Source organism: Psammomys obesus, unplaced genomic scaffold (genome assembly GCF_907164565.1).
Source record: "Psammomys obesus unplaced genomic scaffold, mPsaObe1.curated_primary_1811, whole genome shotgun sequence".
NCBI lineage: Eukaryota > Metazoa > Chordata > Mammalia > Rodentia > Muridae > Psammomys > Psammomys obesus.
This window is the reverse complement of record NW_026596051.1, coordinates 26,025,860-26,044,712: the sequence shown is the minus strand read 5'-3', so window position 1 is coordinate 26,044,712 and position 18,853 is coordinate 26,025,860. Positions and strand designations below refer to the sequence as shown.

Genomic DNA, 18,853 nt, shown 5'->3' with positions numbered 1-18,853 from the left:
GAAAGAAAGAAAGAAAGAAAGAAAGAAAGAAAGAAAGAAAGAAAGAAGAGAAAGAAAAGAAAGAAGAAAGAAAAATGAAAAAGACAGACAGAAAGAAAGAAAGAAATGGAAAGGTACTTGGCCTCACTCCTCTAGTTTTTTAGAAACCTGAAGAACCCAAAGATTCAGTCAAGTATTTAGAGAGTCAAAACTCCAGCAATGAAATTAAACTGAAATATCCAATTGGAACTACCGCTAAGAACACGAAATACTAGCATTAGTTGTCAGTGGCGGTAACTGGTTTTTCTTGTGTTTTCTGGAGAATGCGTTCATCAACAGATGAGGACACTACTACATACATGTAAAATATAATCAAGGGCATGGTTATTACTATCTATTTTCCTTGGCTTCAGGGAAAATTCTAGATGTGAGAGCAAACACTTTTTATTCAGTGTACAAAATCGGTATAAATATCAGGTATAGCTCACTGCTCTACTCATGTAATTTTTCTTCTTTTCATGCTGCCTTCTCTTCCTTTCAACTTCTGCACATGAAAAAGGATGAGTTGAGGTTTTGGCCATGGAAGGTGTTTCTGCTTTTCCAGGGAGTTCACTAGTGGCTTCATATCACAAAGCCTTGTCCCATGGTCCCATTAAGAATGCTCAAGGAAATCCTGTTATCAGGGCGGAGGTGGGAAGGGACTGGAGTATACAGGGCTACAGAAAGGGGTTGACAGGATCTTGGCCTCACAGAGACATTAACTACATGGTTTCTGTCAACAATGACAGTAATCTACTTACACAGGTATCATTCCCAACTGAGCCAAACAAAAACCACAGTCACTGATAAGACAATTGGTTATAGAGTAGAAAATCACATCACATGTCACTCTGGTTAATACTAAAAACTTATTTCTTAAAGAGATAATAAAACAGCCTCATTTTAGAAGATACAGGTATAATTTTTAATACGAGTTAAAATTTTGGACAGTTTAAGGAGGACAGATTTTATTTAATAGACATTAGTATGAAAATACACCTTGTAGGTTAAGAGTTAGAAAGTTGGTAAGTGCTCATATCAATGTGTGATTCTTCTATGAGCTTTCAGACATTGCATAAAAAATTCTGAAATCAGTAATTATAACATTCATCAATACAGCCCAATTAGAAACAGATGAACTACAGCAAACAGAAATGAATTACCTCGTCTTCGCCCATAACTCCTTGCTGCATGTAAACAAAGGACAAATTGTAAAACGTTAGAACTAAAAATGAGCCCACACATACAAATATCCGTGATATGAAAAGCTATGTGGTATTATGAAAAGCTATGCGGTATTTAGAAACAGTTACTTTAAGACCTATGATAATGTCAGCACTTAAAATTTGCATATTTTACCATTTATAGCACTTATACATACACATATATAGAGCTTTCCATGTGGAATGTGTCAAGCATATTATTTTATAAGTATTTCATACATATGCCATCTGAGACGTCTAAAGCTGTAAAATTAGGAGGAAGCACCAATTTATTTAAAACTCACAAGTACTTGTTTCACCTATCATCATGACAGAAATATGTAGCAATTTACAGTTAAGCAGTTCCTCAAATAGTTTTCTCAATGAATGAAACTAACTTGAGTTAAATTTCCATTGTTCATCTTTTGATGATAAAAAAGTAGTATGGAGAAACACAGACTTCGGGGTGTAGGGACATAGGGGTATGGAGGACAGAGGGTAGGACCAGGAAGAGATGAGGGAGGGGGCTACAACTGGGATAAAAAGTGAATAATTGTAATGAATAATAATAACAATAATAATAAAAATAAAAAAAATTTAAAAAGTACTATGGTATATATTATTCACCAGCTATGCAGGATCAACCTACATTGTACCAAACCCTGACAAGGTGGTACCGGAAGATGTAGATGGTTACTGAGCTGTGGAACTAAATCCTGTAATCACTGCTGAGTTCAAAGCTGCCTAGGGAAACAGTAAGAGACTACATATAGCAAAAATGACAGAAATGATGCCTTCTAGTCTTTTGACATATTTTGTAAGAGCTACCGATTATGTGTCTGCCTCTAGGTAAAAGGAACAGTAGTACAAATTAAAATGACTCCCCTCACAGAATGATAAATGCTGGTAATGTAAAGTAGAAAGGAACTGGTAGCTTACACTATTCCCACGGATAATGTATGAATGTGATTTCTTGACAGAAAGTTACCAGTATTGAGAAAATCTTTCTCCTGAATCAGTGCATACGAGGAGTGCTTTAGTCTGAATATTTATATGAAACAGGCAATAAACCAAACAAAATGAATGCTATAAGACTAAGGTCTTAATTCATGTTTACAAATTGAAGAAGCAAGAAAAATCCAATGCTGAATAAAAATCAATTCGAAAATTGTATTAGAAACTGCCAGAAATGTCCCTTTCTAAAGTATAAAACTTAAAAGTCAAAAGATGTATTTCACAGGCTAAGTATAGTCTATGTTATGTAAGGCTTAAAAAAATATACCTTGAACTTTATAGTAAGGCTTTGCTATTCAGAAATGCTACTGTATGCCAATTTGGCATTGATTCTCCTATAATAACGAGCAGGGAAGGCAAACATGTCAACTCTTAGTCATTTCCACTTCCAAGCAGTAAGTCAGTAAGCATAAGGCTTCTATCCGTCTTCTAAGCTGGCTACCAGAGTTAGCTGTCATTACGGTGACAGTCAATCTGTTTTCTGAGCACCAACAGACTCAAAGTCTACAGATTTGCTTTACACCTTACCAGCCGTATGTGTTAGTTTAGGGTGAAGGTAGAAGAAGACAAAACTTTTAGAATTTTATTTTTTAATTCTTCTAAGACTTAAAAAGGCTTTTAAAAGCCAGGCATGATAGCACACACACTTGGGGAGGCAGAAGCAGACAGATCTCTGGGAGCTCAAGGCCAGCCTGGTATACAAAACAAGTCCAGGACAGCCAAGGCTACACAGAGAGACCCTGTCTTGAAAAAGCAAAAAATGAAAACAAACGGGAGTGGGGGGGGGGGGGGGGGGGGGGGGGAGCAGGGCTTTTAAAATAGCTGCACCCACTAGGGAAAACTACTTGTAGAAAATCAGATTGATAAAAGTAATTTTAACAAAGCTAGTACATGAAAAAGAATGAAACTCCCTTGAGTCTTAACAGTTATACTAAATCTTCAAGTGGTCAACAGGCCCCAAAACATTGCACAGCAAAGTCACAGGAGTTAGGTCTCTTGCTTTTTCGAGGGGTGACCCAATAATATTAATCAAGTTAAGTTACTTAGGATAACTTCAACCATGGTTAAAAAGATCAAATATTCATAAACAAATGAAATTATTTTCAACAAATATGAAATCAAACCATAAATTGTAGTGAAGTTAGAATGTGGCCACTATTTCCTGACCTAGTAAGACAAGCACCAGTACTGCTGATATTGTTACCTGTTATACTTTTAGTGGGACTAGTCAATACTAAAATAGTGAAAACACATATAAATACTTACAGAATTGTAAGTTTCATGCCATTCCTAGGCTTAAGCACACTTATTTAAAAATTTTTTATCTATTATCTCATAGCAGGGGAATTTCAGAAGCCTCTAAATATTTTTCGGACAACTCTCAGATTTGAAGTCTCTAAGTTACCAAAACCAGACATGTGGCCAGTATGATATTAAGTGGTTAAAATTACTTGCCTTGCAAGCCAGAAGACCTGGCCCAGGCCCAGGATCCCAACCTGGAAGAGAAACATACTCCTAACAGCTGCCCCCTGACTTCTACAGGGGCCACATGGTACACACACAGTCCCAGCCCTGGACACGTGCATACACAGGAAATACAATTGTCTACAAATGAAGCTATCCCATGTAAAACATTTCCTATCATGGAAATCACCATCTTGCTCCCATTGTACTGAAAATGATGTGTCTAACACGTGTCTACTATGGTTTCTATGTTTCTCTGGGGTTTGTTTCAGTGTAACTCTGCAGCAGAATAGTCAAGAACCTCTACCAAAAAAAAAAAAAAAAAAAAAGCAGTCATTACATGAATATTATGTGCCACAGAGGAAGAAGATACAGGCAGTTCTTGAAGAGACTTGATAGTCTGCGGTCAGTTGGTCAGGGAGGAAGGCTGCCTGGGATGGGAGGAAGAGGGAGGAAGAGGGAGGGAGGGTGGGGCTGGGAGGAGACGAGGGAGTGTATGATCAGGATGTAGAATTTATAAATTAATCATAATTCAAAAAAAGAAACAGCCCGAGGCAGGGTGGAGAGGAGAAAGGAAAATTAATTCTAAGGGTATTCACTAATGTTTGGCATTGGCTTAACAAAAATGACTTCTTTAAACATTCTGAACCTCCAGATAAAAACATGACTTAAAGTGGGAAATGGTAATGATTTATTTTTAAAAATATGCTTTATGATGCATTTATAAGAAAGTAACTTAGATTAAAAAGTGAAGAACTGCCCATTTTGATATATAGGGGCATTTAATATCCACATATACAACTATACATAGATCGCTGATGCTTTTTGTTTATAAAGGAGGCTCTTGGGGTAGTTTAAAGACTTTCATACAAATGACTACATCTGAGGTAGATTACCAATGATTTTATTCAGGTTCTGACCACAGTGACAATAAGGAAACACAACAATTCTTATTACTGTTTAGGGACTTTGTGTTCTAAACTACAGGTTTTCAGCTCAGTATAGCCAAATTACTTCAGTTGAAAGATAACATAGGAAGAAAAATACAAATTCATCTAGAAATTGAGGTTAAAATTCTCTTCGTGGGAAGCTAAAACAAATAATACTTCTCCAGAGTAAACAAGGCAAAACTAAAAAGAAAATACCCATGGTCCAAATGACAGGCCTTTTCAGATTCCACTTGGTCAGGTAGTGCATTCATGCTCCGTGACGTGAGCAGCCTCCATGTAAAGGCTACCCAGGTCTAACTTCACATACAGTACATGTAGAACATCTGGCTTTAAAAGGATAGTATGATCACAGTCTTTCTTTCCTGGGATAGGGTCTCATCTAGCCCAAACTGACCTCAAACTCACTATGCTGCTGAGGACTATCATATACTGCTGATCTTCCTGCTTCTACCTCCCAAGTGTGCTAGGATGAAAGGAATGCACCACCATGCTAGCCTTGGGTAAATTTCCTTAATTAAAAGACACCTAGAATTCACTTCACTCCAAAAATAAGCATGCTCTTGATCACATAAGTGGCTGCGTATATGGATTATAAATGCAAATTTAAACTTCAAACTGGCTTGCTAACACCACTTTCTTCATCTCATTCTTTGCTATGTCTTGTTCCCTTTTGTGTAAAGGTCCTAATAAAAATATATAATTTTGGGGGTTGGGGAAAATTGGGAAAAATGCACTTTAATCCAAGTAGAGACAAATACTTGACATATATAACTTAATATTTTTCCTTACTACTGCAGAAAACATACAGATTTTTAGCACTGGCTCTATTTTTTCCAGATATTGTATTTGCTAGGTTTATACCCTCAGAAATATAAATTCAAACTGTCATTCTAAATATTTAAAACTGGGTTTTTAAACAGTCTGTATCTACATGTAATGTGACTTTCTTAAAAAGACAATGAACACTACAGTGACTTACAGTAATAGCAGTCTAGCCATCAAATCAACTTGATTTCAATCTTATCTGAGAAACAGGGTCTATTCAGAAACAGGAGCCTCTCTGTAATTACATTTATATGGATTTTTGCTGTTGTTGTTGTTGTTTTGAAGAAAGGTCTCCCAATGTAGCCCTGGCTAGATTAGATAATAGATGCTATGTAGACCAGGCTAGTCTCCAACTGATAGCTCCACTAGCCTCTGTCTCCTGAGTGCCACAATTAATGGCTCCAGGCTCCACCTTATGTGGCATCTTAGGTCTACAGTTTTAATCCACACAGCAGCGTGAGTTCTGTGGCTGACGCTGCATCACATGCTGATGAACATCTGAGTTGCTCTCAGTGTGCGTTTGGCAGAGGCTCTTCCTAGTGCTACACCATGCCATCACTGTTATGACTGGCTTCTTATTCCCCCAGATTTATCTCAAGGTTTAACTACAACTCACAACCAACTCAAGAGTTATAAGGCCTTTCTAATGTTAGTATATCTGATTTGCATTGTATTACTCTTATTTATATTATATTATATTATATTATGTTTAATTACAGACATTCAGGTCTGATACACAGTAATCACAGATTTCTATCAGCTATATGTACACTTTATCAAGAATGCTACTTAATTGCAATAATCACGCATTTGTTTAATAATGTATCACTGAAATTTATTCCATATAAAAAGGATCCCACACTACAGGAAACTAAAGAAACCTAATCTTTTTCCTTACATACAACTTCTAATGTAGCTTCTTCCTATTGGTTTTCCTGTAATAACAAAAACAAGTTTTCTGCTTATCACACAAAACATCCTTTCAATAGCTGAAAACCAGTTATGTTGTCTCTTCATTATATACCATCTAAAGTAACCTCCTACTTCCTGTCTGTTCCCAGGACCTGCCCTCTACTTCTGTATGATCTTTTGCACTGATTTCCACCACTAACTCTCCTCAGCTAATATTTATTCATAGGAGCTGTCCTAAATATGTACGTGAATTCACTCAGTCCTCCCAGCAGTGCCCTGAGGCAAGCAGTGTGCCCTGGCTTAGATATTAAAAAATGCAGTCAAGGTCAAGGTAGGTATGCTGTTTCAGGTTGGCAAGAAAGGCAAGCGGGCTTTAGAGTCTGTGATGCCACCCACACATCTCCACAAAACATGGTGATGCCAAATGTATTACTAAACACTTATCTTAAAAGTGAACAGCATTAGCTACGCTTACAGTAATAATACATAATGGTTAAGCAACTTAACCAACTTCTCTACAGTAAATTAAATCTGTGAATAAGACGATACACTTTCTTCATGTCAGAAATTTTTAATAACTATTTAATGTAGGAAAAGCCTTGTACTAACATCACTTAATCCCCTGATTTCCTGGGAACATAACATGCTAAGAATATGGCTAAATTGCATTTGTTAAAGAAAAATTTCCCCTTACCTCCGAGTGCTGTTATTTGCCTTTAACCAGTGACCTTCATGTCTTACTCTTTAAGACTTCCTCACCCCATGGGTGTACCCAGTCAGGTGACTCGTTTCACCTCTTAACTGTTCGTCCGCAGGGAGCAAACTGTCTCTTTTCCTGACCTGAATACATTTTGATGTCCTTCAGTGATTACCTTCTTTTCCTTCCCTAGTCCCTTGCTAAAAGCTCAAAATTTCCAGGCTGTCTTTCTTCACTTAGTAAGCATTATGGCCCCAAATGGCAGACTATTAAGAGTGCTCATATTTAGAAAATAATAAAATAAAATAAGCATATTATCTACTAGATGTAACTTGCCTGAAATAAAACATTCTCATGTCTTCTTTATGAAGAAGCATAATTCTGATAAAACTTACAGGTCTTTAAGTAATTTACAAAAGCAACTGACTAACAGTTTAGTGTAACAACAACAACAAAATGCAAAACCAAAACATCAGCTGAAGAACCACTGGGCCTTTCCAAACTCCTTGCCTACATGACTGGCACTCTGCTGTAACCATCTGGGTCACTGTCTAACCAACAACATACGTTCAGCTGTGAATGATGCGACTTTTCAAATGTATTCTGACACATGAAAATGGAAAATTTCTGTGACTATTTCAGAAGTTAAAATAAGTGAATAATCTTTATTTTCCACATAGAATATTTAAGGGAAGTGAAATCTATATGTAGTTTAATGTTACCAAAGCCTATCATATTTCACAAATCAAATGGACAGAACATTAACAATAAGCTTTTTTGTTATCTTAAATTCAGTTGCAATAGCACCATGTTACTGACTGAGAAAAAAAAGACCCCTGGCAGGCCGACAGGTGTCCTTTCTACCCTTCTGTTGCTATCATCATCATCATCATCCACATGGCTTAAATTCACAGTGACCTCACTTTCAGATGGGCTTCCACAACTTCATTACATCTTATTTCAACAAAGCTTTAAATGAAAAAGAGCCAATCCAACATAATAATGTGATTTTAAGCATATATTATTTATATTTCTCCATCTTCTTTCTTTGCCTGCCTCTAATTCAAAATTACTCCTGAAAGGCACTTTCCCCCCTCAATCCCACTCCCATGATTATGTTTATGCTACATCCTGTGACTATAAATATATTAATTTGTCCAATGTAAAGAAAAGAGAACTTTAAGCTAAGATTTTTTTTTTTCCGACTGGTGAACTTCTAACTTTTTAGTAAGTAAAAAGTCAGTGTGATTACTACACGTATAAATTCACCATTATATTACTTAAAACAAACACAAGGGCTTCTACTTAGGACTAGAATCAATGCACTTTGCGAACATTATCTCTAATTCTTATAAGCTGGGAGACTTCCTCAGTTTAGAGACTATGAAATAGGAAACTAAGAACATAGCTACTTCTCCTCCGTCAAAGCTTGAAACAGAACCCCAATATTCAAACAAGGCTTGCTCCTGAGGTTGGGATGGCCGAATTATATTGTCACAGTGACTACATTTTCAGGGACAAAACACAGGAATTCCTAATTCCCATAGCTTTACTTCAATTTTGTAAAAGTTGAGACTTCATTATGCTGCCCTGAATGCTCCTTATCTAAGCGGTGACATGATGCTCATTTCAACATCCTGAAGAGCTGGGACTATAATTGAGTACTGTCATGGCTGAACACAGGTTTATTTTTATAAGATGACTGAACTGTCTTTTCGGTAATACATATTTAAACATCTTCATTTGTATGAACCAAATGGAAACATGGAATGTTTGGTAAAAACTTACCATTTAACATCAACAGATTGTCAGTTCCTGGATGCGGATAGCTCAAACGACCTTGAAAAAGATAAGAAAAGAAGAATGTGAAGATTATAAAGCTATCTGGAAAAAAAAAAAAAAAAAGAGTGGAGGTAGGTACAGTGAAGAAGAAAATTATTAAGCACTGTATATTTTTTAAAACCAGAAAGTTAATCTTCAACTCAAAGTATATTAACTTTAAAACCTTAAAACAAAATGATAAAGCTCATCTTACTTCCCAAAACATAAGATCGCAAAGTGATCTGAGAGCAAATGAAAATACAAGTGTTGATGTCTACCTGAATTTTAAAAGCAGCACAGGTACCTTAGTCTGAAAACAAACTGTTTTGTTTTTTTTTTTTTTAAATAAACCCATTTAAATAATTCCAGTCTTAATTTTTCTCTAGAGTTTTTTTTTTTTTTTCCCAAAAAATAAAACTTCAATGAAGTGGATTTATATTTTGAAATCAAGAATAACTAAAAATTTAAAAAGAAAAATGAGACCAAACCTTTTATTCTTTTCAACTCAATGTGGTCTTATACTGCATATTTAAATAAAGAATTGCAAAGAAGACATTAGAGGCTAGTACCACAATTATTATTATAAGTGTATATCATTTAGAGCTTAAAAAATATTTATGAAGAAAAAATGAAAATACTAAGGCTTGTGAGAAGAGTAACAAAATAATGTCTGCTCTAAGTCACTCTTCATGAAGACTGTTTTTATGAAATTTGAGAACAGTATTATGTGTGCTACAAAGATGGTATACTGAAGACATGCTATAGCTCAGCTAGCATTTGCACAACATAATATTTGTTTGGCTAATGGTAACATCAAGGATGATCATTGCCACAGCTCATTAAAATACAGGATGTTTTTCTGATATCTGACTCTGATACTTTATTTTTAGGCCACATTAAAAGTAAGTAGCAGAACTGCATTAAAATCACCTCAGCATAGCTCCCCTTTAAAAGGGCAGTAATCCTACATGAAATTCACTGCCATCAGAAGAGTGAGCAAAAACTTTTGATTTTGAAATTATTCAGAGTACTGTATCCACCCTTACTATCCTAAATACTCTGACACAGATTAATATAGCCAATATCCTCTACAAGCCAGAGACTGTTGGCTTTTGTTATATTTATGAAGCAAATTGATTATCTACTAATGTAAGGATAATTGGCAGATAATGCAATTTTGACCATAAATGTATATATACACATGCATAAATGTATATATACACATGGTATTGAGATTCCCATAGAAGCTTGCACAATATGATCTCTGGCACATTTTGATTTTGTATTCAATATAGTTACGAGAACTAAGCAATTGTCCCTTAAAAGGACAATCTATTACGTCTTAGTTACTTCCAAGTTTCATGAAAGAAGACATCAAGTAAGTAAATGAACTGTTAATCAAGCTTCTATACTCTAGAAACATACAGTTATGTCTACTGTTCTGAAACCGTGGTATGGAGTAAGAATCAGAAAAATACACAAACAAGGCACAAGGTACAATGATCTAGATATGATCTAGAAATTACAATTTTTTGAACTGCATTTTAGTAACAAAAGTATCACAAAACTTTAAAGGAGTCACAGTTTATTTCAAAAATAAGGATTTTCTTAACATTTTGTTGCATCTAATTAAATTTAGAGAATTATTTACAGCCACAAAAATTGCCATTTTTCTGACATGAGACTTAAAACAATAAAATTTCTTCAAAAGTGGCAACCTATATCACAGTACTGGAATGTAGTACTGGAAGGTAGAAACATAAGATACATCTTACCTACAATGCAGTCAAAGAGACAGAAACACAAAACTTGAACAACATTCACTCACTGCTGTAAGAACTGTGTATGTATAGTACATCACAAAACAAAACACAAAGGCGTACTTAGCTGAATCCAGGAATGCAGGCCTATATGCTAGTATGTTATATTAAGTAAGTACAGCCTCTTTCCCTGTTAGGAAAGAGGTTCACTATTCCCTTTGACTATAAAACAATCTTTTTTACATTTTGCCACTTGAATGCACTTTAAAGGGCACAGAAAATAAGTTCAAAAGAAAGAGCCCTATTTGTGAATGAATATTTATTTGTATGTATGTTTGTTTTAAAATAATTAGAGCTCATCACAATGTAATAAAAATATTTCACAATGAAATGAGCAAATTTAGACTCAAATTATCTAATTATCTCCCACTACAGTGAAAATGTTAATATAAAATTTTAAGTTAACTTTCACAGCTATGTTTTATTTATGATATCAAAACCACTTTTACAAGGAACCTGCCAATTGAAAGTAATAATGACCACATCTGTGGGCTTATTATACACAAGGGGCTTTTATAGGTACCGAACTGCCAATTATTTAATCCTGCTAACAATCCCTTGAATTTGATACTATTTTCTTGCCATTTTAATGTGAAGATACTTTATCACAAGAATGATTAAGTCACTTGCCTGAGGTTTCATCATTGATAGGAATGACTGACAGAATAGGAACCTATCTGTCCTGATTCTCTTTTGACTGCCTTGACCCCAAGTTCCTATTGATAACAGGATATAGGAAGTCATGCATAGAGGGTTCTAGAACAATCAAACTTCAATGCAAAAGAATACATGAGAGAACACACCGCTTTAAACTAATCCCTTGCTATTAGTCCAAAAGGCTGGTGGCCCACAAACTTGACACTACTGCTTACCCATAACAACAGGACACCAATTTCCCTTATGAAAAGAAAGGCCCAGAGTAAAAAACTTATACTTCTCAGTTTTTTTTGCCACACTGTGTGAAGTCTGGTCAAAGGATAAAAGATAAAAGTGGGATGTACAATTTTTGGAAAATAACCTTTAAAAGGGAATTTCTTTTGTTCTGCTTGCTGAGGAACAGGCAGATGGCTACACTAAGGGTGCCCTAGGCCAGGAGGCAGAAACACGAAGTTCCATATAACAGAAAAAGTGAAAAGGAACTTAAGACATGTTAGTCACTGTTCTATTGGTGTGAAGAGATACCATAACCAACCCATTTCTTTAAAAAGAAAGCATTTAATTGGGGACTTGCTTACATGTTCAGGGGGTCAATTCATTATCATGATGGGGAACAAGGGGAAACTCAGGTACTCATGGTGCTGAAGAAATAGCAAAGAGCTACCCCCTGATGAAGAGAGAGAAGCAGGCACTAGGCGGGGTGTGGACGTGACATCTCAAACCCCACTCCTAATGACACATCTCCGCCAAGACCACACCACTCCAACAAGGCAACATTTCATATTTCCCCATCAAGTAGACGAGCCTATGGAGGTCATATTCATTCATCCACCACATTTTGCATTCTCCACTCTACAAGACAAGCCACCATTTCACTGAAACTATCTGAGTTTCCTGATAACCCACAGGATCTAAGCTTACAAAGTCTTGAGGCAAGTCATCCCTTATAATTTTAAGCAAGCTTGTGGAATGATCATTTCACATACAGCCACAAATAATGAATAGGTGCTACTTCTTGGCATTTCTATAATAGCATTAACATGGGGCTGGTGGGATGGCTTACTGGGTAAAGGTACTTGCTGCCACGCCTGAAGACCTTAGTTGGACTCTGTGGCCATCATGATGGAAGGAGGGATCAACTCCCACAGTTGCTCTGACTTCCAAATGTTTTCTAGCTATGGGTGTGTGTGCACTTGCACACACAGGCACAAATACACAGGCACGGGCACAGGTGCGTGCACCCACACAAGGAAACAAATAACTGTAAAAAATTATAATAGTAAGTAATTTAAAAGATTTTAAAGCACACATTTTTCTTTTTTTTTTCTGTGCCTGGCTTCTTTTAATTACAGTCAATTTTGCACAAGACCCTCAAAGCACAAGAAACAAAAACAAAGTAGGCTAATGGGCTTTCCTATAGTTACAGTGATTCTGTTCAGTAAAGGAAACAACCTAGGGAAGGCACAATCCAGATAATAACAGAATATTTTCAAACTCTGTGCCCAAATGAGTATTGACACAGAATATCTAAGAAATTAAACAGCTTCAATAGTGAAACACAGGCACACACAATAACAGTACTGATTTGGAGTCTATATCTACAGATGGACCCACACCCACCACACACACACACACACACACACACACACCACATACCACACACATTCACACATGCATACCACATACCATGCCATACCATACCATACTATACATACCACACCACACACCACATACACAGAACGCACCATCAACACACACATACATACCACACAATACACACTCACACTGCAAACACACACAGACACCCCCCACATACAGAGGCACACACTCATACACACTGAGGCACACGTGCAGGCACCAGCGCACCTATGAGTGGTTAAGCAAGCAGTTGAGAATGAGCTGTAGACCTACAAGGCCTCCTTCTAGAAAGAAGATATGTAAGCACTGCAAGCTTTTCCGCTCTTCCCCGAGGCTAGACCATGAGCTTTCCCATGGCAGTTTGCATTTCCTTAGGTTCTCTTCAATTCCAGGCCCAAACCAGAGTGAATCTATTTCCCTTTTTCAACTTAGTCAAATTTTCCCGTAAAGCGCACATTTTAAGTTTTTACACGTCTATGAAAAACTGGAGGACTTAAGAGTATTTTAAAAAAAATTTTATTAGTCTATCACCACTTTAAATAATGCTGCATGCATACACACACATATATGCGCACAGGCATGTGCACATGAGTGCATGCATGCATTCCTAAGCTCATGTTGGCTATTTAAATGTATATTGCGCAACCCACATGCCTACGGATACTTGATTTTTTTACAAAGAAGCCAAAAAGATGTAACGAAAAAAAGACAGCATCTTTAACAAATGGTGCTGGTCTAACTGGATGCCTACAGGTAGAAAAATGCAAATAGATCCCTATTTATCACCCTGCACAAAACTTAAGCCCAAGTCGATCAAAGACCTCAACATAAAACCAGACACACTAAACCTGTTAGAAGAAAAAGTAAGGAAGAGCCTTGAACTCATTGGCACAGGAGACAACTACCTGAATAGAACACCAATAGCACAGGCTCCAAGATCAACAATCCATAATTGGGACTTCATGAAACAGTAAAGCAAAGGACACTGTCACCAGACCAAAACAACAGCCTACAGACTAGAAAAGGATCTTCACCAACCCTATATCTGACAGATAGCTAATATCCACAATATATAAAAAAACCCAAGAAGTTAAACATCAACAAACCAAATAATCCAATTAAAAAATGGGGTACAGAGCTAAACAGAGAATTCTCAATAGAGGAACATCGAATGGTAGAGAAACACTTAAAGAAATGCTCAGCATCCTTAGTCATCAGGGAAATGCAAATCAAAACAACCCTGAGATTCCATCTTACATCCATCAAAATGGCTAGGATCAAAAACTCAAGGGAAAACACATGCTGGAGAGGATGTGGAGAAAGGGGAACCCTCCTTCCTCCATTGCTGTTGGAAATGTAACCTTGTACAACCAACCACTTTAGAAATCAATTTGGACCTTTCTCAGAAAATTAGGACTGGTGCTACCTCAGAATCCAGCTATACCACTCATGGGCATATATCTGAAATATGTTCAACTATACCACAAGGACATTTGCTCAACCATGCTCATGGCAGCCTTATTTGTAATAGCCAGAATCTGGAAATAACCTAGATGTCCCTCAACCGAGGAATGGATATAGAAATTGTGGTACATTTACACATTGGAATACTAATCAGCAATTAAAAACAAGGAAATCATGAACTATGCAGGCAAATGGTGGGAACTAGAAAAGATCATCCTGAGTGAGGTATCCCAGAATCAGAAAGACACCCCAGGTATATATTCACTCATATGTGGATATTAGATATACTCCTAAGTAAGATGCTCAGTCCTCATTCGGAACTGCAAACAGGATAGACATTGGAAGCGGGAGAAGACAGGGAACAGGACAGGAGCCTACCATAGAGGGCCTCTGAAAGACTCTACCCAGCAAGTTATCGAAGCAGATGCGGAGTCCCATAACCAAACTTTGGGCAGAGTGCAGGGAGTCTTATGGAAGAAGGGGGAAATAGATAGAAAGACCTGGAAGGGACAGGAGCTCCACAAGGAGACCAACAGAGCCAAAAACCCTGGGCCCGGAATGGGGCTGCAGAGAGACTGATACTCCAACCAAGAACCATGCATGAAGAGGACTGAGACCCACTGCTCAGATGTAGCCCATGGGCTGCTCAATGTCCAAGTGAGTTCCCTAGTAAGGGCAGCAGGTGCTGTCTCTGGAATGAAATCAGTGGCTGGCTCTCTGATCACCTTCCCCTGTGGGGTGCAGCCTTACCAGCCCATGGAGGAAGAAGATGCAACCAGTCCTTTATGAGACCTGATAGGCTAGGGTCAGATAGAAGGGGAGAAGGACCTCCCCTATCAGTGGACTAGGGGAGGGGAATAAGGGGAGAAGAGGATAGGAGAAAGTGACAAGGGAGGTGACTACAGTGACAAGGGAGGGGGCTACAGTGGGGATACAGAGTGAATAAATTGTAATAATAAATAAAAATTAAGCACCTCAAAAATGTATATTGAGCAATTGGTTACATAAAAAAAATAAGACAACTTTTTTAGGATATTTGTCTTACTTAGACAAAGTATCAGAATCCATTACAATAAAGCAGTTGGCATGTCATCCTTTACAGTGACTATGCTGGCCTTTTTGCTGCTTCTCCTATGTGTCAGGCACCCTGCCATTGCAGGATAGTTCTGCCAAGAGTGGCACCCTCAGCATAGTCATATCTGTTAAGTGCTAGGCGGCAGCACACATCACCCTGTCCCCAACAGCAGCTTCTTTCTTCCTCTAGCACAAATGCTATCACACTTTAAAATTATCGAGGTTCCTTCTCAACACTGCTCTTTTTAAAAACAAAACATCCTCAAAGAGTAGGGCTTTCATTTCTTTTACTGATTCTAGAATCTACAACAGAATGACATATAGTAAGTTCTCAAATATTTGTTAAATGAATACATCATTTTATTCTCTGACATTAAATACAAATTTAACTAAAAGCAGTTATCTAACGGTATATTGTATGTTGATACCAGTAACAAAGTTACCAGGAATAACAAAATATTAGGGTCTAAAAGTGTTGAGTTTTAATCTTTGCCAAGATAATTTCTCCCCATATTTAAGCCAATTTTCTTTATTGAAAGCAGATATATTCTCTTATAATTGGTTGTCTGTCTGCATTTTCAGTTCTAATTAATCCTGATGTGAAAATATGAAAGAGAAAATTCCAGAAATGAACAATTTGTAAATTTTAAGCCATGTTCTCTTCTAAGTAGCATCATGCACCCCAACCTGCCCAGGATATGCATCACCCCTCTATCTACTGCATTCATGCTGTGTTCACTACTGATCATTTTGGGGACATCTAGCAAATCAGGCTACCATGGAGCTACAGTGTTTAGCTATTTGATGCTATTTTTAGTAGTTTCAGCTATCGCTGCTCTTTATAACATCAATGACTCTAATTTGTTCCTCATCAGTGATGAGAAAATTACTAAAATCCAATGTTACACATTTTGTCAACATTAAGAGAAAACTAAGTGGCATCACGTATTATAGTCATAAAGAACCTAGGTTAGAGTTAATGTTAGACCAATAAAAAAAGAAAGGCGCAAAGGCACAGGTGGTTAAAAGCACCAATTCAAGAACTACCAATGTCTACTACTTAAGAGTTGACACTTGGCAGTAATCATTAATAATAAACTACTGGTATCCAAACAAAAAGTATGGATGAATAGTTACATTCTTGTTGTAAAAAAAAAAAAAAAAAAAAAAAATGTGTTTGATATGTGGTCAATGTAGAGGTGTATTAACACACACACTTAGGAATTCATACCTGAAGACAAGTAGCATTCTTTCTTAGGTGCTTTCAATAAAGCATTGCTCTCACTGTTTGGTTTATTAATACAGTATTTTTTTTACCATCTACACCTCACCTTTACTTGTATGTCTCAATACCTTATATGAAGTCCCAAAAATACACTTGGAATGAATGTAGTCATTACCAACCTTGAATAATTCCAATTTCTAATCAGTTCCAGTGTGTAGGACAGTCATTTCTAACCCCACTTCTCAAATCTTTTTTTTTTCTTTTTACAATTAAAAGAATTCTTTACAGAAATTGTGGTATTTTTACACAATGGAATACTACTCAGCAATCAAAAAGGAGGAAATCATGAAATTTGCAGGCAAATGGTGGGATCTGGAAAAGATCATCCTGAGTGAAATATCCCAGGAGGAGAAAGACAAACACGGTATATACTCACTTACATAGACCTATAAGATATGATAAACATAATGAAATCTATACACCTAAAAAAGATAATCAAGAGAGCAGACATGGGGTAAGATTATCAATCCTCGTGTTGAAAGACAGAGGGGATGCGCATTGAACATTGACAGGAGTCTACTGAGCGCATTTAAAAGACTCTAACTAGCAGTGTTTTCAAAGCAAAGACTCATGACCAAACCTTTGGCAGAATACAGGGAATCATAAGAAAGAAGGGGAGTTAGTCTGATGTGGAAAGGATAGGAGCTCCACAAGGACCAAATATATCTGGGCACAGGGTGCTTTCTGAGACTGACATGCAACCAAGGACCATGTATGAAAGTAACCTAGAACCCCTGCTCAGATGTAGCCTGTGGTAGCTCAGTAACCAATTGGTTTCCCATAGTGAGGGGAATAAGGACTATTTCTAACAGGAACTCAATGACTGGCTCTTTGGCCTCCCCACCCCCCAAGGGAGGAGCAGTCCTGTTAGGCCAAAGAGGAGAGCTTTGCAGCCAGTCCTGAAGATACCTGATAAAACAGGTTCAGAGGAATGGGGAGGAGGGCCCCCATATCAGCGGACTTGGCAAGGGGCACGGTGGAGATGAGGGAGGGAGGGAAGGACTGGGAGGGAATGAGGGATCGGGACATGGCTGGGATACAGAGTTAATAAAATGTAACTGATAAGAAAAAAATAAAATTAAAAGAAAAAAAGAAAAAATAAAAGAATTCTTTACATCCTTGTAGCTCCGTCCCTCCTCCACTCCCCTCCCCCTTCCCTCTCTCTTTTCCCATCCACCCTAGCTCTTCAAGTCGTATCAGGACTCATGTGTGTCCTCTTCCTCTGAAGCTCGGCAAGGCCATCCCCACCAGGGGGAAGTGATCAAAAAGCTGACAACTTGAGTCCCTGTCTGATGCAGTCTCAACTTCCCTTATTAAAGATCCCACATAAAGCCTAAGCTGCCCATCTGGCGCATTTTGAAGGGGGCCTAGGCATAGTTCATGCATAGTCCCTGGTTGATGCATCAGTCTCAGCCAGCCCCTCTGGGCCCTGGTTAGTTGGCTCTGTTGGTCTTCTTACAGAGCTCCTGTCACCTCCAGCCCTCCTCCTCTTTCGTTCCACTTTGCCACAAGACTCCCTAATACATTGCCCAATATTTGGCTGGAGTCTCAGCATCTGCTTTGAGGCGCTGCTGTAGAGCCTCTCAGAGGACAACTCTGTCAGGTTCCTGTCTGCAAACTTAGCAGAGTATCTTCATAAGTGTCAAGGGTTGGCACTCTCTGATAGGTGGGTCTTTGGTTGGGCAAGGCCTCTAGATTCAACTTCTCACTGTTGGGTCAAGATCCTAGCATAACATTTTCATCTAAGCATAATATGCTGTTCATCTTTGTCTTATTATCACTCTATACAAACAAACACCAAGGATATAACTGTATCAAGCAAAGTATAACTAAGAGAAAAAAAAGACAACACTAAATTTAAGTCATTAGTTATCTATATGATAATGAATTATAGTTATCACATTAAAACTAATATGAAAATAATATTAAAATCAAGTTGAGCTATTGGCTGTAAACCTTTCACTATGAAAGAAATTGTGAAAATAAAAATAATGCTGACAACTACCAAAAAC

At 37.4% G+C, this 18,853-nt stretch overlaps 1 protein-coding gene across 1 annotated transcript in view; it reads right to left on the bottom strand.

Annotated features, from left to right (window-relative positions):
- Cpeb2 (cytoplasmic polyadenylation element binding protein 2) overlaps positions 1 to 18,853 on the bottom strand; it is a 56,970-nt gene that overhangs the window by 22,385 nt on the left and 15,732 nt on the right. The window contains exons 4-5 of the mRNA XM_055624074.1: positions 8,871 to 8,921; positions 1,182 to 1,205 (exon numbers count right to left, since the gene is read on the bottom strand). Coding sequence (XP_055480049.1) covers positions 1,182 to 1,205; positions 8,871 to 8,921 — 75 coding nt within the window. The remainder of the gene's footprint in view (positions 1 to 1,181; positions 1,206 to 8,870; positions 8,922 to 18,853) is intronic.